General features: G+C 40.6%; 1 protein-coding gene across 1 annotated transcript in view; it reads left to right on the forward strand.

Moving 5' to 3' along the window:
- rapgef5a (Rap guanine nucleotide exchange factor (GEF) 5a) overlaps nucleotides 1–24,432 on the forward strand; it is a 48,912-nt gene extending 24,480 nt beyond the window's left edge. Inside the window, exons 9-26 of the mRNA XM_065471015.1 lie at nucleotides 2,486–2,668; nucleotides 8,632–8,777; nucleotides 9,736–9,836; nucleotides 13,418–13,496; nucleotides 13,599–13,743; nucleotides 16,145–16,236; nucleotides 16,372–16,402; nucleotides 16,774–16,852; nucleotides 17,073–17,222; nucleotides 17,421–17,518; nucleotides 18,150–18,272; nucleotides 18,748–18,926; nucleotides 19,045–19,135; nucleotides 19,216–19,266; nucleotides 19,383–19,470; nucleotides 19,556–19,620; nucleotides 20,330–20,384; nucleotides 20,920–24,432. Coding sequence (XP_065327087.1) covers nucleotides 2,486–2,668; nucleotides 8,632–8,777; nucleotides 9,736–9,836; nucleotides 13,418–13,496; nucleotides 13,599–13,743; nucleotides 16,145–16,236; nucleotides 16,372–16,402; nucleotides 16,774–16,852; nucleotides 17,073–17,222; nucleotides 17,421–17,518; nucleotides 18,150–18,272; nucleotides 18,748–18,926; nucleotides 19,045–19,135; nucleotides 19,216–19,266; nucleotides 19,383–19,470; nucleotides 19,556–19,620; nucleotides 20,330–20,384; nucleotides 20,920–21,038 — 1,875 coding nt within the window. The 3' untranslated portion in view covers nucleotides 21,039–24,432. The remainder of the gene's footprint in view (nucleotides 1–2,485; nucleotides 2,669–8,631; nucleotides 8,778–9,735; nucleotides 9,837–13,417; nucleotides 13,497–13,598; nucleotides 13,744–16,144; nucleotides 16,237–16,371; nucleotides 16,403–16,773; nucleotides 16,853–17,072; nucleotides 17,223–17,420; nucleotides 17,519–18,149; nucleotides 18,273–18,747; nucleotides 18,927–19,044; nucleotides 19,136–19,215; nucleotides 19,267–19,382; nucleotides 19,471–19,555; nucleotides 19,621–20,329; nucleotides 20,385–20,919) is intronic.
- Nucleotides 24,433–24,875: the final 443 nt, after the last annotated feature.

The following is a 24,875-nucleotide window of genomic DNA, read 5'->3' on the forward strand; positions in this document are numbered from 1 at the left end:
ACAGTTTGATACAACTAGTTTGTGTGGTCACAACAATTTAAGTGCATGTGAAAGTGCATGGTAAGCTGTTCACCCTCTAATAATGAAATTTATGTCTCTCAAATGTTAAAAATACATTAGCCTGACACCTTGGTCCTAAGCCTCTCCTAGGTGGGATGATCTGGGGTGACTGCAAAGGCCGTAGCATATTAGGCTTGTAATATTGGTAGTCAGATAATCATTTAGTGACCATTCGTGCCCCATGCATAGAGACCTCCTGGAGGAGACTACTGCAGTCAAGACAGAAATGCTTAATCATTGGAAAAAGGCACTTTGCATTGAGCCATCCCTCCTAGATATACATAAACCATTTCATACACAGAGCCAATGGATCACTTCACATTTTACTTCCACTTTTTGGTTTTTGGCTCGTCACACTTCAGCTTGTTGTGATGCCTTGTGATGTGTTAGATGTCTCTATTATTTTCAGTGTAAATGATGATCAATTTGAAAATATTTAGAGGCCTAAAGCAGATAAAGTATTCTTTAAAGAGTAAAACATATATGTTTAAACATATTTATATCTTGCTTCGTGTTTGTGCTGTGCTGTTGTTGCTCAGTTGTTGCTGCTCTGTGGACTTTTATATTTCACATATACTGAAAAGCTAATTGACAGTGACACGTTCTTTTTACTCTCTTGATCCCTCCTTTTAAATATCAATCCACAAAGTCTAACTGCACAGTGTTATTTTGTTTGAATATGTTGTGTTATCTGGATTTTGGCAGCTTGGAAGTGAGTTCTGGCTAACATAGTAAGCTATTTAAGAGACAAACTCAAATTTTCATATTTGTTTTGTTGGCCGAGGAAAAAGAGAAAATATCCAAATGAGCCCAAACACATTGTGAATCCAGCCGCTTCGAAGTAGAGCTGTTCTTAACGAGGAATCGTCTTCTCCACTCTCATTCCTCATTCTGCCTCTCACTGACTACAAACGCATTAAACTAGTTTTGCTTTAATTGCCAGCAACAAATGAAGTGCATAATTTAAATGAATTAGAGTCATTTGCAAATGAATATAGGCACTAATGTACATTTACAAGTAAATGATGTAGGACTCCTCACTATGTTAGTAGAGTCTTGAATGCTGTGGAAACTGCTATGCAACCCAGGTGGATACAGCGAATAGTGAATCTGATCCAGACATTACATTGATCCTGCAGGAGCTGTTTAGGAGCTGCTGCAGACTGTAGTGGTAACATAGGTGTTGCATGTTAATAAACAAGTACAACTGCAAAACGTATAGGATAACAATGTGAATTTCAACTTTCATTTCCTTTGGCGTACAATTTTTTTTCAACCTATGCAGATATTTTGTTAAACTCAAAAGGCTCTAAAATATAGTGCATTCTAATTTGGCTTAAACACTTGAAGATCATAGAAAAATTAAAGTGAATCAAAGAAACAGGCAGACAATTCAAGTACACACATTTGTCAGTGTTTTATCTTGGTGTGTCGTTGACAGGAAGTTGAATACAGGTTTGCAGGAAGTAGTAAGGGACATGGCACAGGGGTTGTGATATAATGTCTATGTGTACGTGGCTATTCTGCCAGATAAGTGGTGCCATTGGGGGAAGGGGGGTGTTTTCCTAGTAAACAAAAATGAGCGATGTTCTGCAGGGGTGTGTGTTACCCTCTATTGGAACATGGCACCGTGGGATAGTTGAGCCCACAGGAAAGGATACCCACCCACCCCCAGCCAAATGAAACATCCCCCCTGCCTTTTCTATCTCTCTTCCAAGGAAAATAAACAGACCAGGCTACCAGCCACTGGTGATAACCATCATACTAGCACCCTAGGGAGCACACTCACACAGTAATGTTTTCTATTGTCAGGTATATCTAGGGACAAAAGCACTGGTTTCTCCAGAATCCTTGAGCTATTTCAGGGAAATATGTTCCTGTTTCGTTTTCCTTTTTAAGTCCACGGTGTTATACATTCCTTTTTATCCACTTTCTTATTTTATCTGCCTCAGCTAGACTACCAGGACAGTAGCAGATTTCTGTACTGACTATAGAGGGGAGGAGACAGACACCACACTTGCACCCTAGCACGCTATTCTCACACAGACACCCACTCCCGCCCACTTATACTACTAATCACACACTCTCACTCCTTCTCCGCCAGATCCTCTGACACAGAGCAGTCAGACTGAGACAAAGAGAAGTTCAACAGATAAAAAGGAATTAGTGACTGTAATAGATAGAAAAGAATAAAGAGACAAGTAATAATAACAGGGAGAACAAGATTACATAGAGAGAGCTAGGATTACCACATTTTCTTATCCTACTCACATGGATATATAGGGGCAACAGAAAACTTCTCCTTGTGTGTTTCTGGATTATGACCAAACTTTGTTGACCTCCATTCCTCAAACATACTCTGAGTGTTTCTACAATGTCTTGGGACTGCGGGCTGAGATATGTCTTCATGCCTCCTGCGTTGCAGCTGGGAGGTGTGTGTGCTTTGCGGGACAGCAGCAGCAGCGGCGGCGGCGGAGGGATGGGCACCGTGTGCGGCCGCGAGGAGCTAACCAGCCGGCTGGGGCTGGAGGCCGTTCAGCGGCTGGCCAAAGACGGCTGTCGGCTGCTGCAGAACCACAACTACCGTCTACCCGACAGGAACCAGGCGGTGAGTAGAGAGTGCTATAGTTTGATATTATAGTACATCTTATAGTATCGGCAGGACTGCTGACGTTGTCTTGTGAACTCTTACCATGTAATCTGCAGACAGAGTTGTGGCTGCACGCTCAGTGTGAGTGGAGAGTAATGGACGTCATGCGGTTAATGTTGTCATTACTGTCATCATTTTTAAGCAGGCACACACACACACCTCAGGTCAGAGTTACTCATGGATTCAGGTCAGGGATCATGCGAGTAAATCCTCCTCAGCACCATCATTATTGGTGGTTCTGTCCAGCTAAGGGATAGGCACGCATGCATGGATGTATTTTCCAGCACGCCTGGCCTTTTTAGACCTTTTCTCAGTACATGAGGGCACAATTCTGCACTGACATGCACACGCCAACTAAAGTTATCACTGAAGACGCCCAGAGCTCGGCTTCATTCAGATCACTTTACTTTAAACATACACCAGTTCTGTAGCTCATCTAATGTGGGTGTTAATAATGGCTTAGTGCATCGTGATCTTATACTCTTTTTACACGCTGTCAAGTACTGTGTGTGCGTGCAGATGTGTGTGTCATTTTGCTGGCTAGAGCTTATAATCATTCGTGGGTGCTTGCATGTGTATGTTCATGTGCTGCTTGCCCTGTGGCAGGCTGAGTCAGAGTGGGCTGATAATGAGCGGGGTGTTAGTGAAGCGTTGTACTGTATAATCCTGCTCTACAGTACACCTGAGGGCCGGAAACGAAGGAAATGCAGTCACATTTCACCCTGCATCACCGTGGTTGTGTGTCTGTGTGTCTGTGTGAGTCTGACTGAAGCCCAGCCTTGGGGATTTTCTAAAGTGTGCATAAATTTAGTTTCGTTTCTTGAAAATGTACACAATAAAAATATACTGTATTTTATCATCTTATATATTAGAGGAGGGATGCAAGAGAGAGATCAACTAGACTCCTATCTAATCATTATGCTCTAAACCTTTAGGTATAAATATCATTATATCTGTATTTAGACTCTTGAAGGATTTATCTCATGTAACATAAATCTGAGCAAGTATAGCTTTAAGTTACTGTAAGTATTTTAAGTTACATGTGGATAAACCTTCTGTCTCTTGCCCTGTAACAGCTGGAATAGGCTCCGGTCCCCTTTATGATCCTGATTAAGATAAGCGTTAAAGAAATTGGATGGGTGGAAGATTAAACTTTTCTTCGTATTCGTCTGTAAATCATCACAAACAGGTGATGATTCACAACAAGTAGTTGCATCCATTTATATGAGGATTATTCAAATACTTTAAGCACGTTTTCTTTATGAATTATTAGTAGAACTGCAAGCAGATGTTTATAAGATTATATGCAAGTATGTTATGTGTGGTTGGTACAAAGATAACATGATATAATCAGGAAACAATATTTTATCTAAGTAATCTGCTTAAATAGAGGCAATGGGAGAAATTCATGTTAAAAACTTCCTACATGGAACGCCCATGTAGTTTATTGATCCTGCAGTCGTGCCCATTTTTTACTTTGTCAGAGTAAACAGAACACTGTTTGGTTATTCCAGGATGTCAAACAGAAATTCAAAGCAGCCTGGCTGTGTGTAGATTTCTTTACATAAATGACGCATCAGCACTGAAAGCACTTTTTCTCTACAAAGTATAATTTACATTTAAGGTGCCTTATTGACAAAATCTTGTTAAAAAGAAAAGTGCACTTGTTCATATACCAGAACACAAGTAGTGTAAGGTGCATTACTGGCTACATTTCTTATTTGATTTATCCGCTTTTAATATTATAGCATAAAAGTGTGGTGTGACATCCCCAGGTGTTGCTGTATAGCACTACAGTGCAAGCAGTTTAAACTGCATGTGACCAATACGTGTGTCAGTTTTGAGCCACACAACATAACAAATTATTAAAAACACCTTTGAAACAAAGATGCTTTGCAGCCCTGATTTAACTCAGTTGACCTTTTATTCGTAGGTGTTATTATTTCAGCTCATCGCTCAGCTTAGGCTGCAGAATTTAGCAGAAACCAAAGCTAGACGACCAGCTCGATACACAACAGAAACCATTCTCCTTTTACTGGGTTGTCATGGTGATTTTCTTTTTTTTTGTGACAGATAAGCTCTGACAAACCAGTGTGGGCTGTTTCCATAGTGATTTAACTCCTGTGTCATTGCATTGCTTTGGTTTTTTCCATTTCTCAATAGTCATTTCTGACTTGCATTTTTGTTACTCTTCCACATTTAATCAGCATTAGAAGTTTCGAGAGGTCCACCTACACAAAGGGTTCTTCAGTGTTACACCATGCACTACACACTGGGCAGGTTTTGGGATTAATGCTTTATGTGTGTCCCACTATGTGTGGTTGCACATACTATCTGTGTGCTGCTGACTTAAAAGCATTGTGTGTTATACTCTTATCCATTATTTCCAGGAATCAGGCACAGAGCTATCATAACAAAGATATGGCTTGGTCAGTGTTGACACACACATACATTAGTAGGAACAGGAAAGGAACAGAGAGTGCTTCCTTTAGGCTTTGCATGGGCATCCACCTTTCCTGACAATGTTACGTCATGCTGTGTGTGACTAACTGATAGAAACAGTGAGGGTAAAAGAGACTTTCAAATCCTGTACAAAGCTGAATATATATATAATAAATATATCCTTCATTTTTCACACTCAGATTGAACTCTTTGACCCTGTGACGAGTGCAGCGTGTCCCCAGGTTTCTGAGCTTTCTTTTTTCTGTTTCGACTTCTCAAACCTTTCGAGCATGAAGTCTGCACAATTTGGAGACAGACAGGGGGCGAGGGGGCGAGGGGGCGGGGGGGGGGAACAGGAAAAATTGGGTGAACGCAGGAGAGCTGGAAGTACAAATGGTTTGAGGAAGGAGCAACAAGAACAGGAAGAAACGGACCGATACACCTGTTAGCAGAGAACAAGTGACTGTCTAAAGAAATGTCAGAAGCTCTTTTTTTTATGCCTTTGAGACATTTCAGAAATGTCATACCCACAGTTTTTACCTACAGTTTTTTTAATCTATACATTAGAGGTTGATATGTTGGTGTTATTAGTAGACAGTAAAGTAAGGAGACATTGAAACAGATCAGATGTTTTGCTAAAACGCACGGCAGCTTGATTAAAATGTTTCTGTTTTTTGTCTTTTGTAAATGTTGCTTTCTCCCACACTCTGTCTCCCTCAGTTTACTTCCCAGGCTCTTGCCTTTCATCTATCATTTCTTTTTTGTTCTCACTGTCTTTTTCTATTGCATAACTTTCCGACCTCTCCTCTCCACAAATGCCCTTTTGGATAGTTTTACTTTTTCATGCCTCTGAGTCTTTTCCATGGCTACATTAAATGCTTTTTTTTTTTTTCGCATTTTGCTGTTTGCACTTTATTCTTACAACGTACAAATGTATGTGAGGTGTTGCTTGCATGTTACTAATTGTCATATTGTTAATGCTGCAAGTTTTACTTTGCTGCATTTTCTGAAAGGTTTTTGATCTTGAGTGTGTTTGTGTTGTCTCACTGCCTTCCGCCATTCTTGGCTCAGAGTTGTTTTTCTTGGCATCTGTGTAAAGAATCTAAGTGTTGTCGGAAAGATCAACAGCTTGCTACTGAATCAGGAAGGCAGAACATTTTCTTCTCCTTTGTTTTTACAGTAGTTGTAATTGGTTACATAATGGGTGTCTTTTTTTAAGTGTATTTCTAGAGCACTTTATTATATATCTGATGGTGCAGAGTCACAGGAAGAGTCAACAGAGATTGAGAAGGGAGACTCGTGATAAAGCCAATCCCAGTCTCTGTTCAGTGCCGTGTCCCCTTTAGACCCTTAGGCCACCAAACTTGTTATCTCGGCACCAGATCAGGGTCGCTGGGCGCGGTGTCTGTGCCAGGCCATAATCTGATTAATGATGGTTTGTCAGATGAGCTGTCACTGCTTTGCTAATATCCTGTTTGCATTTCTGTGTTGTTAACCCTTCCGTATGATTATTTTTAGCATGTTATAGAGGAAATTAAACATCATGTCATTAGGACTATGTCCTTTTATGAAAGTCCCTGTTCTCTACAGGTGGATGGTGTTTTTGTCTGCTTTTCAGGTCTGTGAATTCAGCTCAGTTTAGTGTTTGTGTTTATCTCCAAATTTAGATAAAGTTTAGCCCTAGGGGATTTCACAGTTGCATTCCTTGCTATTTTGGTATGAATGTTTTGGGCCTGATAAGAGTTAGGGGGTGGTGCTCAAGTTTCTTCTGTACAGAACAATTATATCAAAGTTATTACTTTGCTGTGTTTTGGGGGTCTTAAGGTAACGCTTAATGTTATATAAAGTAGAAGAACTAAGCAAAAAAAACAACAAAACCCAGTGCAATTAAATATTTATTTTCTTGTTTGCTTATCACAGTACGAGCTCTAAACATGGAGGTGTGAGGGTTGAATACCTCTGGTTTCGTCTATTCAGGTGATCAGCCAAGATAGAGTCTACTATTCTAACATGTTGGAGGGGGTGTAAAGGTACCATCAACCAGCAATTATCATTCCTTTAGAAAAAGAATTAGACACGCTACAGCACACTGGATGTGATGGCTGCTGCTGCACATCTGTGTCACACTCCCATAGAATATGAATCACTGAAACATGTCTGCACACACACACCTCTACACACACACACCACTTTGGGCATATTGTTTTGTCTGACACAAGTCAGATCCCACCTGCTGTCTCTTGGGATCAGACTGATCCTTTCATCATACAATACCAGAGATGGTGTATGTGTGTGTGTGTTGCTCTCTGCTCTCTGCAAACTTGTCTCAGTTTTTTTTCTAAATGTTATACAGGTATGTGTGTGTTTGTGATCTCAATCAGCTTCAGCAGAAATCTATATTTTCACTTTAGACACAAATCGTTGCAAAAGCAGTTACTATCTAGTGCGTTGTTCACACTTTTATGAAGCTTAGCACTTTTTTTTTTTTTTTTTTAGATCTGGTTAGTGTTGTTTTCAGAGGTTTGGTTTATTTTTTTATCCGTCAGTGGAAATGTTACATCTAAATTGTTAATTTTATGGCCAGCTAAAGAGAAAAAACAGCCTTGCGCTGACTCTCTGTGTCAGTTGTGACTGCTGCTCAGTCCTTCTGGCTGCGGCAGAGACTGCAGCGAGCATCTGGAGGAGCGACGTCGCTTCTTTATCTATCCTCCTGCTCCTTTGATCTCTCTCTCTCTCTCCTCTGCTTTTCTCTCTTCTCCTCAGGCTCTTTCTTATTGTGCTCCTTTGTTCACCTGGAGCTCTGTTACTGTTACACTGCACCATCATAGCAGGAGTGTGTGTCTGTGTGTTTGTGTGCGTGTATCAGAGTCATGGATCAAGTTGCTGCACATTTAAGGAGCCGGAGATCATTTAAAGCTGACATTCATAGATGTCCTCATTGTAATATAATTCTTGAAATCTTTCCAAAGGCAGAGGAAATGCAATCCGTCCCTTTGACGCTGCCAACACAGGCAGTGTCTAAAAGTGTGGATTAAAACTGAGGTGTGAGTTTGCTTATGTGTTGGAGAAATGCATAATAAGGGCAATATCTGAGAGGTTTACAAAAACTAGAATTACATGCTAGCTGCTTTCTTTAATAGAATCACACAAACCATATTTTATATAATCATTGTTTTAAATGCATCCTTCGCTTTAATTTTATATTATTTATTGAACACCACGTAGAGACCACAGTTATAAGCTAAAGGAGGCAGTTGATTTGCTTAAATGTTTGGTAAAAGCAGATGGGAAATAAACAAAGTTGGCAAAAAACCACAAAGAGTGTTCAAATCCACTACAGAGTACGTAAGAAAGTCACATGGGATGCGTCCTATTGTTCCGTTCTGTCTGAAATCTTGCATCTACTCCTTTAATCGCCTTCCAGCGGTTTTGTCCTTGCCTGACTGTGTGTTATATTTTTCTCACATTTTCTTTTTTAGGAGGCGGTAGGAAGGGTTTGTCTAAAGGAGAGAGGTCGGGACGTATTGGTGTTACGGAGAGTGACATCATCAGTGACCTCGCCATCGGACAGGCCCTCACCAACATCGTCCGGGGGCGGGTCCAGAGAGGAGGATTGCGACAAGAGGTTGGTCCCTCCTCCTGCATAATGACGGCCCTCCAGACTAACAATGGCAATGAAAACATAATCATAGTCCTCCTGTCTCTTTTGGGTTTTTAATTTTTTTTCTTTGGGATATCAAGTTGCAGACACACACTTTTGCATATGCAAGCAGAATATCAGTAGGGCTGTCAAAATTGTGTGGGCGTGTGTGTGTTTGTCTAGGATAATGTATGCTTTGGCTTCTGGGAGAGTGCAGGAAGGAGAGAATGGCTTTTTGTTTTCAGCTGGAAGAGGAAAAAAGATCACATAAGACTGGTTTACTTCCTTCCATATATCAGTGTGTTTTAGGATCTTATACTGTATGTATAATTACACATCTGTGTTCCTTTCCAAGTGCAGTTCTTCGAAGTTGATTTCTTTGACTTGAATACACATAGCACAACATACCACAGTCTTTGACCTAAGGCACAATGCAGGGAGTGTCAGTGACAGGCAGGTTAAGTGGGTGTGTGTATGTGTATGTGTGTGTAAGCAGTTTTCAGTGTTTTCCGTAGACGTTGGTTCTCTGTCAGAGTTACTGTAGGAGCTGTCAGAGAGAGGGTTTCAATCTCTGGAGCTCTCGGCTGACAGGAGCAGACAGCAGAGCAGTTTGCATCCAGAATGAGCGACCCTTAAAGGGCTGAACTGGGAACAGTTTAGATATGAAGATGACCTCTGAGCTAGTCACGCTTGCAGAGGCAGAGGAGGATTTAGATGAAGATAGTGATGAAGACGATGACGATGAAGAGGAGGATAGCAGTCATGGTGATGATGGAAGCAAGTCAGAGATGTTTGCATTTAATGTTCCCCATTTTCGCTACATTGATGACGACGACGCGGAGGAGAATATGGATGAAGGCAGGGTGGCAGGGTGGAGGAACAGAAGTGGTATTTGGTCCTCTTGCTATAGTGAGGAAGATTCCTGCAACTCTTCATCTTACAGGTATGTGGTGGTGTCTGGAACGCCGCTTAAGATTTTGGAGCATCTGCTAAGTGACCTACGATTGGATGACCAAAGAGGGGCACCAGAGAACAAGGAGAGCGGTGAGTTTGGAGACATGTAAACACACAAACACACACATTTGATTGTCCTTGAAGCTGTAGTCAGAGGCATGTCTTTGTGAAGAACCATCTACATAATGGCATAAACGTAAAGGTGTAGAGTTTAATTGTAAGTCTTAGTATCTTGTGTTAAATGAGGCCCCACACCTCTTGCCAAGGACTTTGTTTCCCAGCTGCACAAGTTACAACACAACCCAGCCCCGACCTCTCTGTCTCTTTTAATTTCCCCGAAGTTGGGTCAGACCTGTGAGGTATGAGCATTTCCCTGCTGTGTTTGAGCCTGTGTGTGGCTGCATGAGTCAGCCCTCGAACCATATCCAGGTGTGCGTGTATGTGCATTCATTCAGCCATGTCAGTGGCCACAAATATGAGGAGCATTCAGGAGGTTAAATGCTCTAATGGGTTTGTGAAATGATTGCCACGGGGTGCTTTAGGCAGTTGTGCCGCAAACGATTTCAGTGTTAACTGTCATGTCACATTTACACAAACCTTAAGTCTAGCTTATTACATTATGGGTTGTTTTATAGCGCAGTAATGTTTTACTCAGGAAATCATAGCAATCATTGATGTAATTAGTTAATCTTTTATCATATTTGAATTTAGAAAGCACTAAAATCGTGGTGAAAAATTGGCATTCTTAAATATCAATGGGTCTTGACTTCTTTCCTTCTAATTACATTTCAGAGCCATCACAGATCCCAGGTCCACTATAATAATGCTTTAATCACAGAGGGAGGTCTGGGTCCCGGCATTCATTTTATAAAACCCTGCACTTGTCTGTTAGCATCTATTCTAGACAAGGCGCCTTTATGCATCAGCCCCCTCAGCACCACCAGTTCCCAACAGTCCACAGGGAGCCATCTCACTGAATTGCAGGAAGCAAACGAAGAAAGACGGAGGGATAAATGTGGGAGAGAAAGAAGGAGAGCGAGAGAGGACTGAGATGGTCTTTGTGGAGGAGCTCTGTCTGATATTTATTTAGTGAAAATGAGAAAACACTTGCTTTTTTTATGGCAGCACATGGAAAGGAGGAAGTAGGAATGCAAAATTTATCTTCATCTTCTCCCCATCTGTGTGTGTGTCTATGTCTACCTTTGCTTTATGGTTGGTGTTTCCTGAATAAGCACATATGTGTATGTGTGTGTGTGCGTGTATGTGTATGCGTGTGTGTGTGAGTGAGTGCATCAGTATGCCGTTTTAGGTGGCTTAACGGTGCAGCATGTTGAACAGGCTCAAACACGCTTCCGCAGCGATTACCCCAAACACCCCTCACCGTGCACCATGCACCGTGCACGCACAAAGAGAACACAGACGCAACAAAAACACAGCAGCAGATTAGTGCGATTAGTTCAGCACACACACAGTTTCTCTCTCTTCTTGTTTCCACCCCTTTCTCTCTCACAAGAGATAAAGTCCCCAAGGTCAGAACTCAATGAGTTATTCATCAGGGTGCTGTGTGTGTGTCTGTGTGCATGTGTGTTGCAGCGTCTGAGCGCATGTGTTTGACTTTGTGTGTGCCAGCGGGTAAACGCAGAGGGCATATGTTGAAGATGAAAATGGATATTTATCATCACAGAGAGCTGGGAGAGGGTGAATGTAGGAGGAGAGAAGTAGCAGGGGGAAATGTAATCGCTAAGAAGGAGAAAATGAAAAATGGGGGTGTGTGGAGTGGAGGAGGGGGTAGATGGGGATACTTTAGGATGGAGAGACAGAGGGTGGGAAACAGGAAAAGAACTGATAAATGGTCAAGAAAGGGCTCCACTTCCTCAGATTGAATAGGAAGTGTGGGGAAAGTGAGTGAACGGGGTTCTGAAAAAGTGATAAGTGCTGTCAGACCTGCTTAAAATATTTCTCGAGAGTTGTGTTTTTATTTTTAAAGCAAAGGCCGTTGATAAAATATTAATGCCTCAGCCTATGCTCGGTCTTCTATAATTGATTTCTTTGCTCTCTGCCTGACAGAGTCATATGTGGGTCACACATTTTCCCAGGGAAAGAGTTGACAACACACACACACACACACACACACACACACACACACACACACACACACACACACACACACACACACACACACACACACACACACACACACACACGTGTGTGTATTTATATCCTTGTGGGGACATTTCATTGACACAATGCTTTCCCTAGCCCCTTACCCTAACCCTAACCATCAGAAATGAATGCCTAACCCTGACCCTTACCCTAAACCTAACCATAACCTAATTGTAACCCTGACACTAAAACCACATTTTGAGTCTCAAAAATGCCTTCAAACTCGTGGGGACCGGGATTTTGGTCCCCACAAGGGCTGTTTGTCCCCACAAGTATAGTAAACTACCAATTTTTGGTCCCCATGAAGATGTTAATACCCGTCCACACACACACACACACACACACACATACACACACACACAGAGCAACTTCTTCACAGCACCAACAATGGCTCATTACCCATCTGCCACGAGGGCTGTTTATATTTGGTTCTTACCCATTGATCACCTGCTGAGTCTCACACACACTCAGAGGCACACTCTTGGCATCTGTCTTGCACATTAGCTCGCTCCACTCTGATAAATTTGAGTAGTTTTTTTTTTTTTTTTTGGAAGTTGTTTGGAAAATGAGCCAAAAGGAAGAAAAACCTGAATTGCTCATTGTCATAGGTTTGTTTAAATTTTCCCTTGGGGACCCAAAAAACCTGGTGAGACATCAAAAATTCTCTTGACAAAGAAAAATAGCTCAATATTTAGTAAAAAGCAGCTTTGGGTAAAATAATAAAGAAAGTATAATCTGCTTCATCAGGACTGTGTGGGAGTGGTTGGTGACATAAGAAAGTAACTTTAAACTCCAGAATATTTAAATTCATGTCAATCCAAGTTTAATTATGCAGCAAATGGTTGTCTCAAGGCAGTTTATACTGTAAGATAAAGACACTGCAGTATTCTCGAGAAAACTCTAAGCAGTCAAACAGCCGCCTATGATCGAGCACTTTGTGTAGGTGGGAAAGAAAAACTTCCTTTTAAGAGGAAGAAACCTCTGGCAGAACCAGGCTCAGGAAGGGGGAGATCTCCATGTGAGGGGAAAGAGAAGAGTGAAGTGTGAATGTTTGGAGTTGTAGTTGGCTATGTAGCCATCTGTATCATTATTATTAGTATTATTAAATGTGTACTGTTAAAAATGCTTTGCTGGGAACTGTGGAAATGGGTTATAATTATCTTTGGATTCCTCACTATAAAGAGACACTGTTCATATAACATGTGATTATTGCTGCTTTAAGTCTAGTCGAAGGGCAAGTAAAAGAAGAAAACAGGGCATTGAGCTCAAGCTTGAAGATTTATTGTTCGACCTCTCTTTTGTATCTTAAATAGCTGTAATTGATTTTTAAAGTGAAACTAACTTCTGCTGCTTATCTGGGGAAATCAGAAGTTAATTGAAGGATAGAAGAGTATAAGATACGTTTTGGCTTTCCACATCTTAATCCCACAGATAAGGAGCAAACATATCTTGGATCACTTTCCAAGTAAAGATTTTGGATTTTTAATAATGTTTTTTCTGTTTTTCAGAAATGCTGCTGGATGATTTCCTGTTAACGTATCTGGTGTTCATGTCCACTCATGACCTCTGTCAGGCCCTGCTGGGACAATATCCTTACAAGGAAAACCATGCATTGATTCAAACACAGTCATATTAACACACACGTTTCAGACTCCATATTCTCCTTTGTTGTTCCTTGACCACAGTCACCTATAGCAGCGCACGCTGCAGGGGCCAGGAGGAGGGCAAAGATGCCCTCTTCAGGAAACGTAAAGTACTGCAGCTTGTTTCCCACTGGAGCAGACTTTATAAGGATTTCCTAAAGGAAGAGGAGCACGTCAGGAGCTTCATGAAGGTATGGCCTTCTTCACTATTTCTGATTATATAGTTTTAAAGACATGTTGAGTTTGATCCAGTGTTGTCTTCTCTTAAATGTATCGCTGAAGAACATCAAAAGGCTCATTCATCTTCATTTGTCTCCCTGTCTTCTAAATGAAGTTGTCCTTCCTTAAGTTCTACATGACTGGACATCAAGTGCTTTTTAGAAAGGATAAGGAGCTTTGTGTATGTGTGTGTGTGTTTGTGCATGTGTGTGCGCTTGCTGCATGTGATGATAAACTGATCGGCATTCCTGCCTTCTCCCACAAGCAAATCCTTCTTTACTAGATTCATCTCATCCTTCTGGCAAATAATAAAATGCAGGAGTTTCTGAATGTATCGTGAGATGTGTTTTGTATGACTTCACAGAAGAATCCAAAATAACAGTGACAATTATTGTACAATTATTATGCTTTATTCCACATTATAATCTGGAAGCTTCTTCAGTTTGTATCACGTATGGATGGGTATGCACACAGGGCATGGTAGTGATTGAAAGCACACACACACAGAATCCTAAGTGTCACATAACCTCCCATAACTCACATTTTTCTTCACAAATGCTGCTTGTGTCTGTCTGTGTTCTTGTTATTTTCACATGGTTCGCTGCATCGACTCGGGATGTCTCTGACACCGAAGGGGAAACAGACAAACACACACAACACAATCAAACGTGTACACCCACACACACACACATATACTCGCACATCACTTGTCCCTCCGTAACCTGAAGGCTCCATTGCTCGGTGCCGGGTTACCATGGAAACCAAAGTGGTAGGGTTGGCATGGGTATAATCTCAAATGGAGTGCGTAACCCAGGTGATAGTTGCCTAGTAACAGAGGAACGAGAGGGGAATAGGGACCGGAGGCTACAGTGGGTCAATGACAACGATAAGGAGGCGTCTGGAGATGCGTGTGCGTTTGTGTGGATCCTTGCAAGTTCTGAGAGCTGATTCAGTCACTTACTCTGTGGCATGTCCAGGCACAGGTTTAAGTACTACACTTGGTGATGCAGGAAGTATCACACTGGAAATAAAGGAGTTAAACAGAATGTATGTGTTTAGGAATGTGGCAGTCTATTCCCAGCATTGGTGTCTGTGCTGAGCCACCTACACATTACACCTACAGCAGCTGTTCAACTATGGAAACCCATGCCATGAAGCTCCCGGTGCACAATTTTTGTGTTGATGTTAACACCAGAGGAGATTTAGAGCTCTGCAGTTACTGAGTCAGCAGAGCGTTGGCAATTTTTACACACTATGCGCTTCAGAACTCGGTGACCCCGTTCTGTAATTGAGTTGCTGTCGTTCCCAATCACCTCCAGTTTGTTATAATACCACTTAGAGCTGATTGTGGAGTATCTAGGAGAGAGGAAATTTCATGAGCTGACCTGTTATGACAGTGACATCCTATCACAGTACGGAGAGATAAATTCATTGAGCTCTTTAGAGCGAAAACATTTTTTTTAAACAAATATTTGTAAAGGCAGGTTGCCTTGTTAGGTTTTTGATTTTTATACACATGTGGCAATGAGACCTAAAACACCAGAATTCAAAGATTTTGGTGTGGCAACGTAGTCAAAGTAAAATTTATATTTATACAATTGATATTTTTATCTCTGATGTGCATCCAGACAAATGTGTTATAAAGAGCTAAGTTATTTAGAAGAGGTGAAAAAACATATGTAATGGATATTAATATGAGCAGATAATAAAGGCTGAGGTATCAGACACAGAATGCGTTAAAGAATTTCTTTTTCTCTTGAGTTTCTGGGTTTAAAAAGTGTTTAAAAGTACAACATTAAGTAACAGATAAATGTAAAATGTTGAACTGATACTTCCATATTTATTAGACAGCATGTATTTTGATAAAACAATTACAAATAAAGCAGTTTGAGGTTTGACTAAATGACTCAAGACAATCTGATTAAGTTAACGTTGGTTATGGGGATTCATAACTGTATCTTTTAATGTATTTTTTATAACATAAACATAAAGTAGTAACAGAAATAAATCAGTGGTCAAAAATATATATGGTTATATATCTATAAGATATTTTATCAGTGTGTTCTGACGTACAGCTAAGTTTAGATAACTGTGGCATATACACAGCTGTTTATTACACAGTCAGTGCAGAGTGATCCTGGTTGTTATGTTGCATTGAGGTCAGTCTTTGTATACATGTGTTTATAAAATGTTCCTCACACTGAAAGCTGTGATTGGCTGTTATGCCTGCTGTGCAATAGAGTGAAGTTAGCTCACATTCATTTTTTTATTTTTTTTTTCTGGGTCAGACAACCTTTACCATTAGTCAAGAAGTATTTAGCATGAATCATGTGATCATGGATTTTAATAATATTTCCTTTCTCTGTCTGTCAGACTCTGTACAGGTGTGTTTTAGAAGATCTGTACGAGTTCCCCACATTGGAGAAAGACCTGAAGGAGTTTCAGAAACTTCTGCGTCGCAGGCAGTAAGAGACATTAAAGAAGCATGTGATGATGTGTAAACTCATCTGTCTGCCTATAACGGTGCTTCTCTTAAAAATATTTTGACTACCCGTAACCTCCTTCACTCCTTCACTGGTTTCTTTATTTGTTTCTTGCAGCACGGTGGATGACTGCCCTCCAAACCAAAAGGTATAACACACAAATGGATATGAGAGAGAATCTGTCACATATTTAAAAATTGAAAAATAAATTATTCAGGTTTTAGAAGTACACCAAATATGCATTAATTACAATACAGATCCACAAAACAGAATAAATGTTTGTCAGTGATCTCACATTGGCCACTGTACTTACTCTGACTTATCCACAACAAGCTAAAACAGATGGAGGATCTGTATTTTTGCATTGTTAAATAACACACAGAAACAACCTTTTTAGATTTTCTTTAAGCAGTGTAGGTGCTGATGGAGATAATATAGGTGCTATCAGTGCCTAATAACATCCAGCACAGACTAGATAATGCATTTCAAATCTCCATTTGTCCTCCGCTCTTCTTGCAGAGCAAACAAACGTATCAGCATATGAGTCTGAAGGAAAACTGTTTGCAGCTCCGCAGTCCACAGACCGATACCAGAGAGGGTGAGTGACAGACACAGACATAGACAATCACCGCCCCAAACTCTACACAGTTATGCATAATTACAGTTGTGGAGTGTAATTTGAGTTTGCACATGCAAATTGCTTAAATGGTGTTTTCAATTATATTTTTGGCAAAAACTAACTGAAGTTTTCTTTCTCCAGCATTTCAGTATTCATTTATTTTAGACATTTACTGTCGCCATGTTTGCGTGTTTTTCAGTTATTTGCTGCGTGTACGTGAGTGCCGACTCCTACCTGAGTGTCCACACGCATCCCTCGCTGGAGGCCCATGAGCTTCTGCGGATTGTGGCTCTGAAGATGGACAGAGCAGAAGAGGACATGGTGCTCGCCGTGGTGTCGCACACTGGAGGTAAATGCGATTCAAGCACAATTCAAGCAGAACATATAGTCAAGATACTTTTCAAATATAAGCAATATGAGGGATTTACTCCTGCTGTCTGACCTGCTCCTCAAACATAGCTGTACAAATCCTCCTGGCTGGGAATCACTGATACATTTTCTTGGCTCTTGTTCATCTCTCTCCTTCTGTCTGTTTTTGTCTCTGAAGAGCGGAGGGTGTTACAGCCCAGTGACTGTGTGTACTCTGAGTCTCTGACCCCACAAGGAAAGCTTGTGGCCTGTCGCAGGGATCTTACTGAGATCTTGGTATGTAAATGACTGTATTTTTTGTCTTTCTGTAACATTCAGTCTTTAAAAGAAGCTCAAGTTGCAGCTTGCAGGTCCAAAGCAAAACACAGCAAACAAAGTTAGTTATTTAGCCTCTGTATCACCTTCTTGGTAAATCAGGCATGAAAATGAGTATTTCACTTCCCCAGCAGACATATTTTCAGTGTTGCAATGAGTCATGCAGCAGCAAACTGGAGAGGCTCAGGCCTGGTGATTGTTATTAACTCTGACTCAGTAGGAGAGGAAAACGTGTGAGCCACAATTATTGTGTGGTTGCCCGACAGTGACAGCTGGACTGGAAAGTGCCGTTTCAGGGCACCTTTGTAAAGGGGCATCATCATCATCACAGAGTGAGATCTATGTCTGAATGTCTTACCGGCTAGAGCCTGACTGATTTGTTGGTGGGGCGATATTAGCTATTTGCAGAACTATCGTTATCGGCGTTTATAACAGCTGATAAATGAAACGGTCCCAGAACAGATGTGGCCATAATGCCACATACTAACTGATGCAGATGCAAATTGACTAATGCTCCTGATAGGATTTTATTTGAACATGCCTTGTCTTTTTATGCAATAATTTAAATTTCTTTACGGGTTTGTATGTGCAGCCTCCTTTAACAGACAGTGCTGAGCTAAGCAGGAGGCCAGTTCGACTCCTGGGCATCAACACCTGGGATGTGGCAGCTGCCCTCACACACCTGGACTGGAGTCTCTTCAAATCCATTCACGAGGTATCCACTCATACAGATAAATGTATGTGGTGTATGCACAGAGTTTTAAATAAATTCCTATTTATGACAGATGCTGCTGGAGTTTACGCATCAGAGTATAAGCAAATGCTCAGCGAGACTTCCTGGATCATGAGCACAGCTCAGCCAGCAGCTGAGTGGCTTTTTAGATGTGTTGTTCTTGTGAAAACTTTAAACATAGCACAGATGAAGAGACACAGGCTCCATCTTGGCGTGCTTTCCCATTTGGTACTAGAGTACATTTGAGCACTTTCTTTTTCTTTCCTGGTTTTATATCGTATACGTGAATTGTTTTTGTTTCAGTTTTTGATTTTAAATTCAAAAAAATTAAGCAATATCAAGATTAGAGTGAAACAAGCGATGGCGAGGTAGCCACGTTTATAGAGGGAGAACACACCCAAGGATGTGTGTTTCTTGATGTGTTTCACTCACACTCTTTCTTTCCGTCAACATGCAGCAGGAGCTGGTGTACTACACTCTGAGCCGCGCTCCTGGCACTGGCCACACGGCGGCGCTCTCAGTCCTGCTGCAGCGCTGTAACGAGGTCCAGCAGTGGGTCATGTCCGAGGTGCTCATGTGTGTATCGCTCAACAAGCGAGTACAGCTTCTCAAGAAGTTTATCAAGATTGCAGCTCAGTAAGAACAGAACACACACGTGGTCATGTAAACAAAATGAAGAGTATTTTTCAAGCACATCGTGTTTTATCTCCTTTTTTTAATAACATTTTTCTGCTTCTGCCTGTGTTGCACACAGCTGTAAAGCCCAGAGAAATCTGAACTCTGCATTTGCCATCATCATGGGTCTTAACACAGCTGCTGTCAGTCGACTCAACCAAACGTGGGAGGTAAGTCTTAACAGAACTGAGTCTGTTCATTACGATGCCTATTTTCAAGTCCAGCTCTGAGCAAACGCTTTCCCTTTCAGAAATGTCCAGGAAAGTTCAAGAAGCTCTTCTCAGAGCTGGAACTCATCACGGTGAGACCTGGTGGACAGAGATAGAGAAACACGCAGAGATGAAAATGTGCTATTCCTTTAAATGCTTCCTCCTTTTCTTTACTCTGCTTTCTGTTTTCCTCTATCTCTTTTTCCAGGATCCATCTCTGAACCACAAAGCCTACAGAGAAGCCTTCAAGAGGATGAAACCTCCTAAGATCCCTTTCATGCCTCTTCTCTTAAAAGGTATCTACTCTAAATCCTACACACATGCGCACACACACACAGAAACACTGAATGAATCCCTAATAAGCCTGTCTTCTGCTTTTAGATATCACTTTTATCCACGAGGGAAATAAGACCTTCCATGACAACTTGGTCAACTTTGAGAAGTTGGTGAGTTTGAGTCATTTCTTTAATGTCTTTCAGTGCCTCAAACCATTTCCCTGTGACATTTAAGTATTTTTTCCTTTCAGCTTCTCTAGATTTATTCTGCAGACTTAAGCTTTGCAGTGTAGGTGATAACAAGGCCACGATACTTGGATATTTGTATTGTGACAATGAAAGAGTGCAACAGTGAGATTTTGGAAGTAAAAATCACATTTTTATTTTTCATGGGGGTTTTGATTATGAGCTATAATGTTGTAATCATCCAAAGCAGACTTACTAAGAGCTCAGACGACATTTTCTGAAATGTCAGTGGAGAAAACAAATGGGAAATTCACGTTTGTACCCAGGGTCCTTAAAAAAGCAGGGACTGTTGTGCTCTGTAGTTTTTGTTTTGTCAGTATTCTGCAATATATTATAACAATACCAAGTTGCATCTGTGATGAATACATCATACATCTGATGAAGGCGCCATCTGCTATTTGTTGTTATGTTGATTTATGAAAGTAGATGCTTTGTATTTCCAGAGTACATGCTGAGTGGTGAATCCACCATCACCAAAAGTAAAACCCTGGCCTGTTGAAATGTATTTGGTTTTTAAAAAGATGGATGTTTTGGACAAAAGAAAAACTATTGATGTTTACAGTCCACCAGAACAAATGTGATCTTTCCAGTTTAATGTCACCCTAATGCAACATGTGTTCTCTTAAACCAACAGCATATGATTGCAGACACGGTGAGAATGATTCGCCACTGCCAAAGTGACCAGCCAGGTGGGTTATGTCATTTTTTTACTGAACTGAATCTTTAGGTTCAAAGTCTTGCTTCTGATCACTCTATAGTGTAGTTAGGAAGGACATCCAATGTAAAACATATCAAACATGCAGAGTTGCTGAAGGTAGTTTAGGTACTTATATGGTATTTATTTTTCACAGTGTAAACAAATCATATACTTCCAGTAGTTTATAATCCATAAAGGAGCTGTCACATATATGTATGTACTACACATTAGAGGTTTGTGTCTATCTTTAATGCCATGACATCAAAAAGTAAAAAAATATTAAAAGATAGTTGTTTTTTCTGCTCTGAGCTGTTGTTTATGCTGTTTTCAAATCCTTGAGAAGAATCTGTCGCCATCTGCAGCTGAGTTAGTGTACTGCATTTTTACCTGAGTCAGTTTCTTCCAGTTTCCAAGCAACCATTTCCAGACAGTCTTTTATTTCTTTCCAAGGCTGTAATAGTCTGTTTGTAGTAACTGTGTGAGTATGTTGTGTTGAATCCACTGATGTGTGTGCGTTTGTCTTTTAGGCAACGAGGTAATTGGGGTCGACAGTGCGGAGGTGAGGGCGAGCGTTCACTACCTGCACATTATCGACAATCAGCAGACGCTTTTTGAACTTTCACACAAACTGGAGCCCCGCGCTTAAACAGACATGCACGCACGCACACGCACACACACACACTCACAGAGACACAATGGTGGAAATGCTGCTGTGTGACGTAGAGGACGCTCTGTACAGCACAATGTCACACCCTGACAACAAATTATGCTACCAGCAGTGGTGCCAAATGGACAACAAGGTGTGCTCTGGTAAAAGCCAAACACATGCCAAGAAAGGATTTATAAACTGCGCACGACCTGTGAACTTCCTACAAGAACCGAATCTGCGCAGCGAAATGGAGATTTGCCAAACGGAGACAGAGAGCAGAGGAGGCTGTAATTAGTTTGTACAGTATCTATTGGACTGAGTATGTCATCGTTTTGTTCTTGTGATCGATCTTTTGTTATTTATTAGCCTGTTCAGCAGGTGGAATTTTTAAACTTTATTTTTTTGCCGTCACGTCGTCGTGCCCCCTGAGGGATCAGTAAGGAGTCGATAGCCTCCTCGTTACATTTCAATTCAGCTACAAACACAAAAGCACCTGTAGAGGAGTGAAGGACCCGTGGCCACAATCTCTACTGTGGGTGCTCTAATCTACATGGAACATCTTTGACTTGTGATACATTAAGTCCGCACATGCTGTAGTTATTTAGTTGATGGTGTGCAGCTTTTTTTTTGTTACTGTGATGAGGCAGCACACTTTACACAGCGATACTCACTCAGACTTTCTCTTTGATCTAGAGTCTGTGAGTAAAATAAGGTGCACCGTTAACAGTGAAGGAAACACTGGACAAGCTGAAGTTTGTTTTGTCCAACTCCTGTTTGACTTTTAAGAACGACACTCTTCACGCACTCTTCTCTATGGTGTTTTTGTGTGAACAGTTACTGATAACACTGCATCGTGTATGTGGACCTACACATTTTTCAGTGCCAAAACTCATGTGGAGTCTTGCAGCACAGATTGTACTGTGAGGCTCTTGGTTTGTTTGGGAATCCGTGTCTTTTTGTCACAGAGTTTTATTTCCTTGAATAAGGAAAATCTGACGTCTTAGTTCTCACTGAGATGCTGTTTGACTTCATCGTGACTGAGTTCAGGGTGTGTGTGTGAGATTGTATCGGGCTTCTGTTGAAACAAGGCCCCAGCACAGAGCTATGTTCTCTTTTTTTATGTTTGTTGTTGTGTTTTATTGTGTTAGACAGATAAAGTCAAAGTATTCCAACTCAAGACACAAATAATAGCTTTATGCCACAGAATTGTGGTTTAATTCTTTACCCCTTGAAGCGCTTTTTCTAACCTGTGTGGTTTCTGTCATATTTCAGGTCCACTTATAGAACAAAATGACTGAGTGTGCCTCAGAAGTTAGTGAGGGTGGTCTCTGCCTACCTTTGGAAAAACCCAGAAACTAGTCTAATGGTCATAAAACCACATCTTTGTTGATATATGCTGAGGTGTCAGAGGTCATCATTAAGGGTTCAATAAGAGTTAAGAGGAGATTTCGATTAATTCCTACTGACTGAAAATATCACTTCATGCAGAAGTGGTCTCATGTAAACAATTTGAAAGATAACAAAGGGAGAGACTGAATAATGGAAGCACAGTTACAGAGAATTCCTCTATAATAACACGTGCATGGATGGGATATTTAATTTTGGTTCTTCTATAGATTGTTGATCCTTTTAATTGTGGTTCTCTTAAAGAAATCTACTTTGAATCCAATTAGTTCCCAAGTTATGTTGTTGTCTTGTTGATAAAGCCATAAGACGTGAAAAACACTTATTTAATATTTCCATTGTGTAGAATCTGCCGTCTTGTTACACAAACTATCACTCTGCGAAAGAAACTGACTACTGGATGAATCACAGAGGAGTAATGACAGATGATGAGAAATAGAGATTAAGAAAAAAAACATACTAGTATTTTCATTATTTTGTGCCCGATTTCTGTTCATACCTAGCCTGTTATTTCAGCAATACATTTCTGCTGAGTGGGAGGAAACATCCAGACGCTTTCTTCCACATTGCCACACGTGTGTTGCATTGTTTTTGATTCTTCTAAGGCAAGACATTAGGATGAAGTGCAATACAGTAGAAATGTTGCCACAAGTGTCCACCATCATCATTTAAACACTTTCAGAGCAAAGAGCTGTTTTTTCCCCCTCTAGATCAGAACCTTCTTAAAATTCTTGACACTGTTTTAGTGCCAAAGGCATCGTTGGTTCTTTACAAGAAAGAACTCAAGGATGTGAAGGTGAAGAGTCACTTTAAACATAGTTCTTGTGTTATAAGCTGCTTCTCACTGTGCATTAAAGATTCTTTGAAATATACACTAACTCTTTTGTTGTCACTGAATGTTTTGCAGACACAGCTTTAGTCTGCACTTCATTGCTTTGTATTTATCTCAAGAGTATTGGAGTCGTGTAAAATCCTCGAGTCCAGTCATGCTTTAGAGAAAGAAAACTAACATGTTCAGAATTAGTTAAAAGTCGGACTGAGCATTCATCTGTATCCATCTGATGTTTGCCATCATTTGCTGCACGTTGCTGCACTAAACAAATTTAAACTTCTTAACACTTTAATTTTTTTGGGCTTTATTTTTTTCTCTTCAAATTTTTAAAGATTCCTTTTTTGGGTGGGGGAAAGAAAGCTGGTGATTCCTTTGCCTGGCTAGAGGTGATAAATGAGAGCCATGATCTGTTTGAATTCAGTGTCACATGAAGGCCTTGTGGTAGTCATTTTTACTATTAACCTGTAAACGAAGCGCACATGTACACACACCTCTGCTCGTTGTGTTCAGAGAGCAGAAGTTATTTATTGTAATATATTGTTTATTTATGTATTTCATAGGTGGAAAAAATGTCTCTGTTTTTTGTGCCATGTCAGGAACTTTAACAGTGCAGAAGAAGATGTTTGTGGTTTGAAACTGCTAAAGAGGGAAAGTAAAAGGACTTGCTGTCACGTTCTGTGGCCACATGAGGGCAGCAGAGGACCAGATCAGAGATCAGATTTTTTTGTTGTTGTTGCTTTTTTTTTTGTTAGCAGTAAAAACTGTAATAGGGAGGAGACCAACAGAGACTCTATGTAGTGTTACTCGGCCACTGTTATGAGTGTCTAAAGTTACTTTTTTTAGAACAGTGTTGTTTAAAACCTGTTTGCATGACGACAAAAAAAACAAAACAAAACCACAATGTTCACAATGCAAGAGAGGACATGTTGAAGGCTTTGTACTATTGTAATATTGTTGATGTGTAAATATATGCCTATGTTTGGTATGTTATTTATCTGTTGTAAATGGGGAAAAAAAAGAAAGTCAACCACAAAGCAATACGTCTCCCTTTGTCTCCCCTCGACCTTCAGACGGCTGAAGTCACGTCTTTTCTAAAGCTGCGTTTTACTATGTGAAGATTTTACTGAAAATGAATAAATTATAGGTTTTATGTGACATATCTCCAGGTGTTTGTCTTTTTGTTGGCCGATGTTCGGATACTATGTAGATGTGGACGAGTGAATGTGGTGGCTGATGCGACGACAGTCATATCAGACTCGGTTCAGTGTAATCTCTGAAGTATGTTTGATTATGTCAAAATCTGACTGACAATGGAGAAGTGAAGGTCTTTTCTGGCTTATATTCAAATCCTGTGCAGTTATGCCCAAATGAAGTTTTGTTTTTTGTTTGGTTTTTTTATTTGGCGAAAGTGCTTTTGGCCAGTGATATTTGACTAACATTGCACCCACCCTCTCTGGAGTCCATAAAAGAAAGCGTCCAGTCAGATTTCTCTGTAGGATTCTTGGTGACATCCACCTTTTAAATTCCAGCAACACACTTTATCAAAAGTGACGGATTAAAGCCCTAACACGATGACCTTGTCTTCTTGCTGGTTCTGG

This window comes from Pelmatolapia mariae, linkage group LG22 (assembly GCF_036321145.2).
Source record: "Pelmatolapia mariae isolate MD_Pm_ZW linkage group LG22, Pm_UMD_F_2, whole genome shotgun sequence".
NCBI lineage: Eukaryota > Metazoa > Chordata > Actinopteri > Cichliformes > Cichlidae > Pelmatolapia > Pelmatolapia mariae.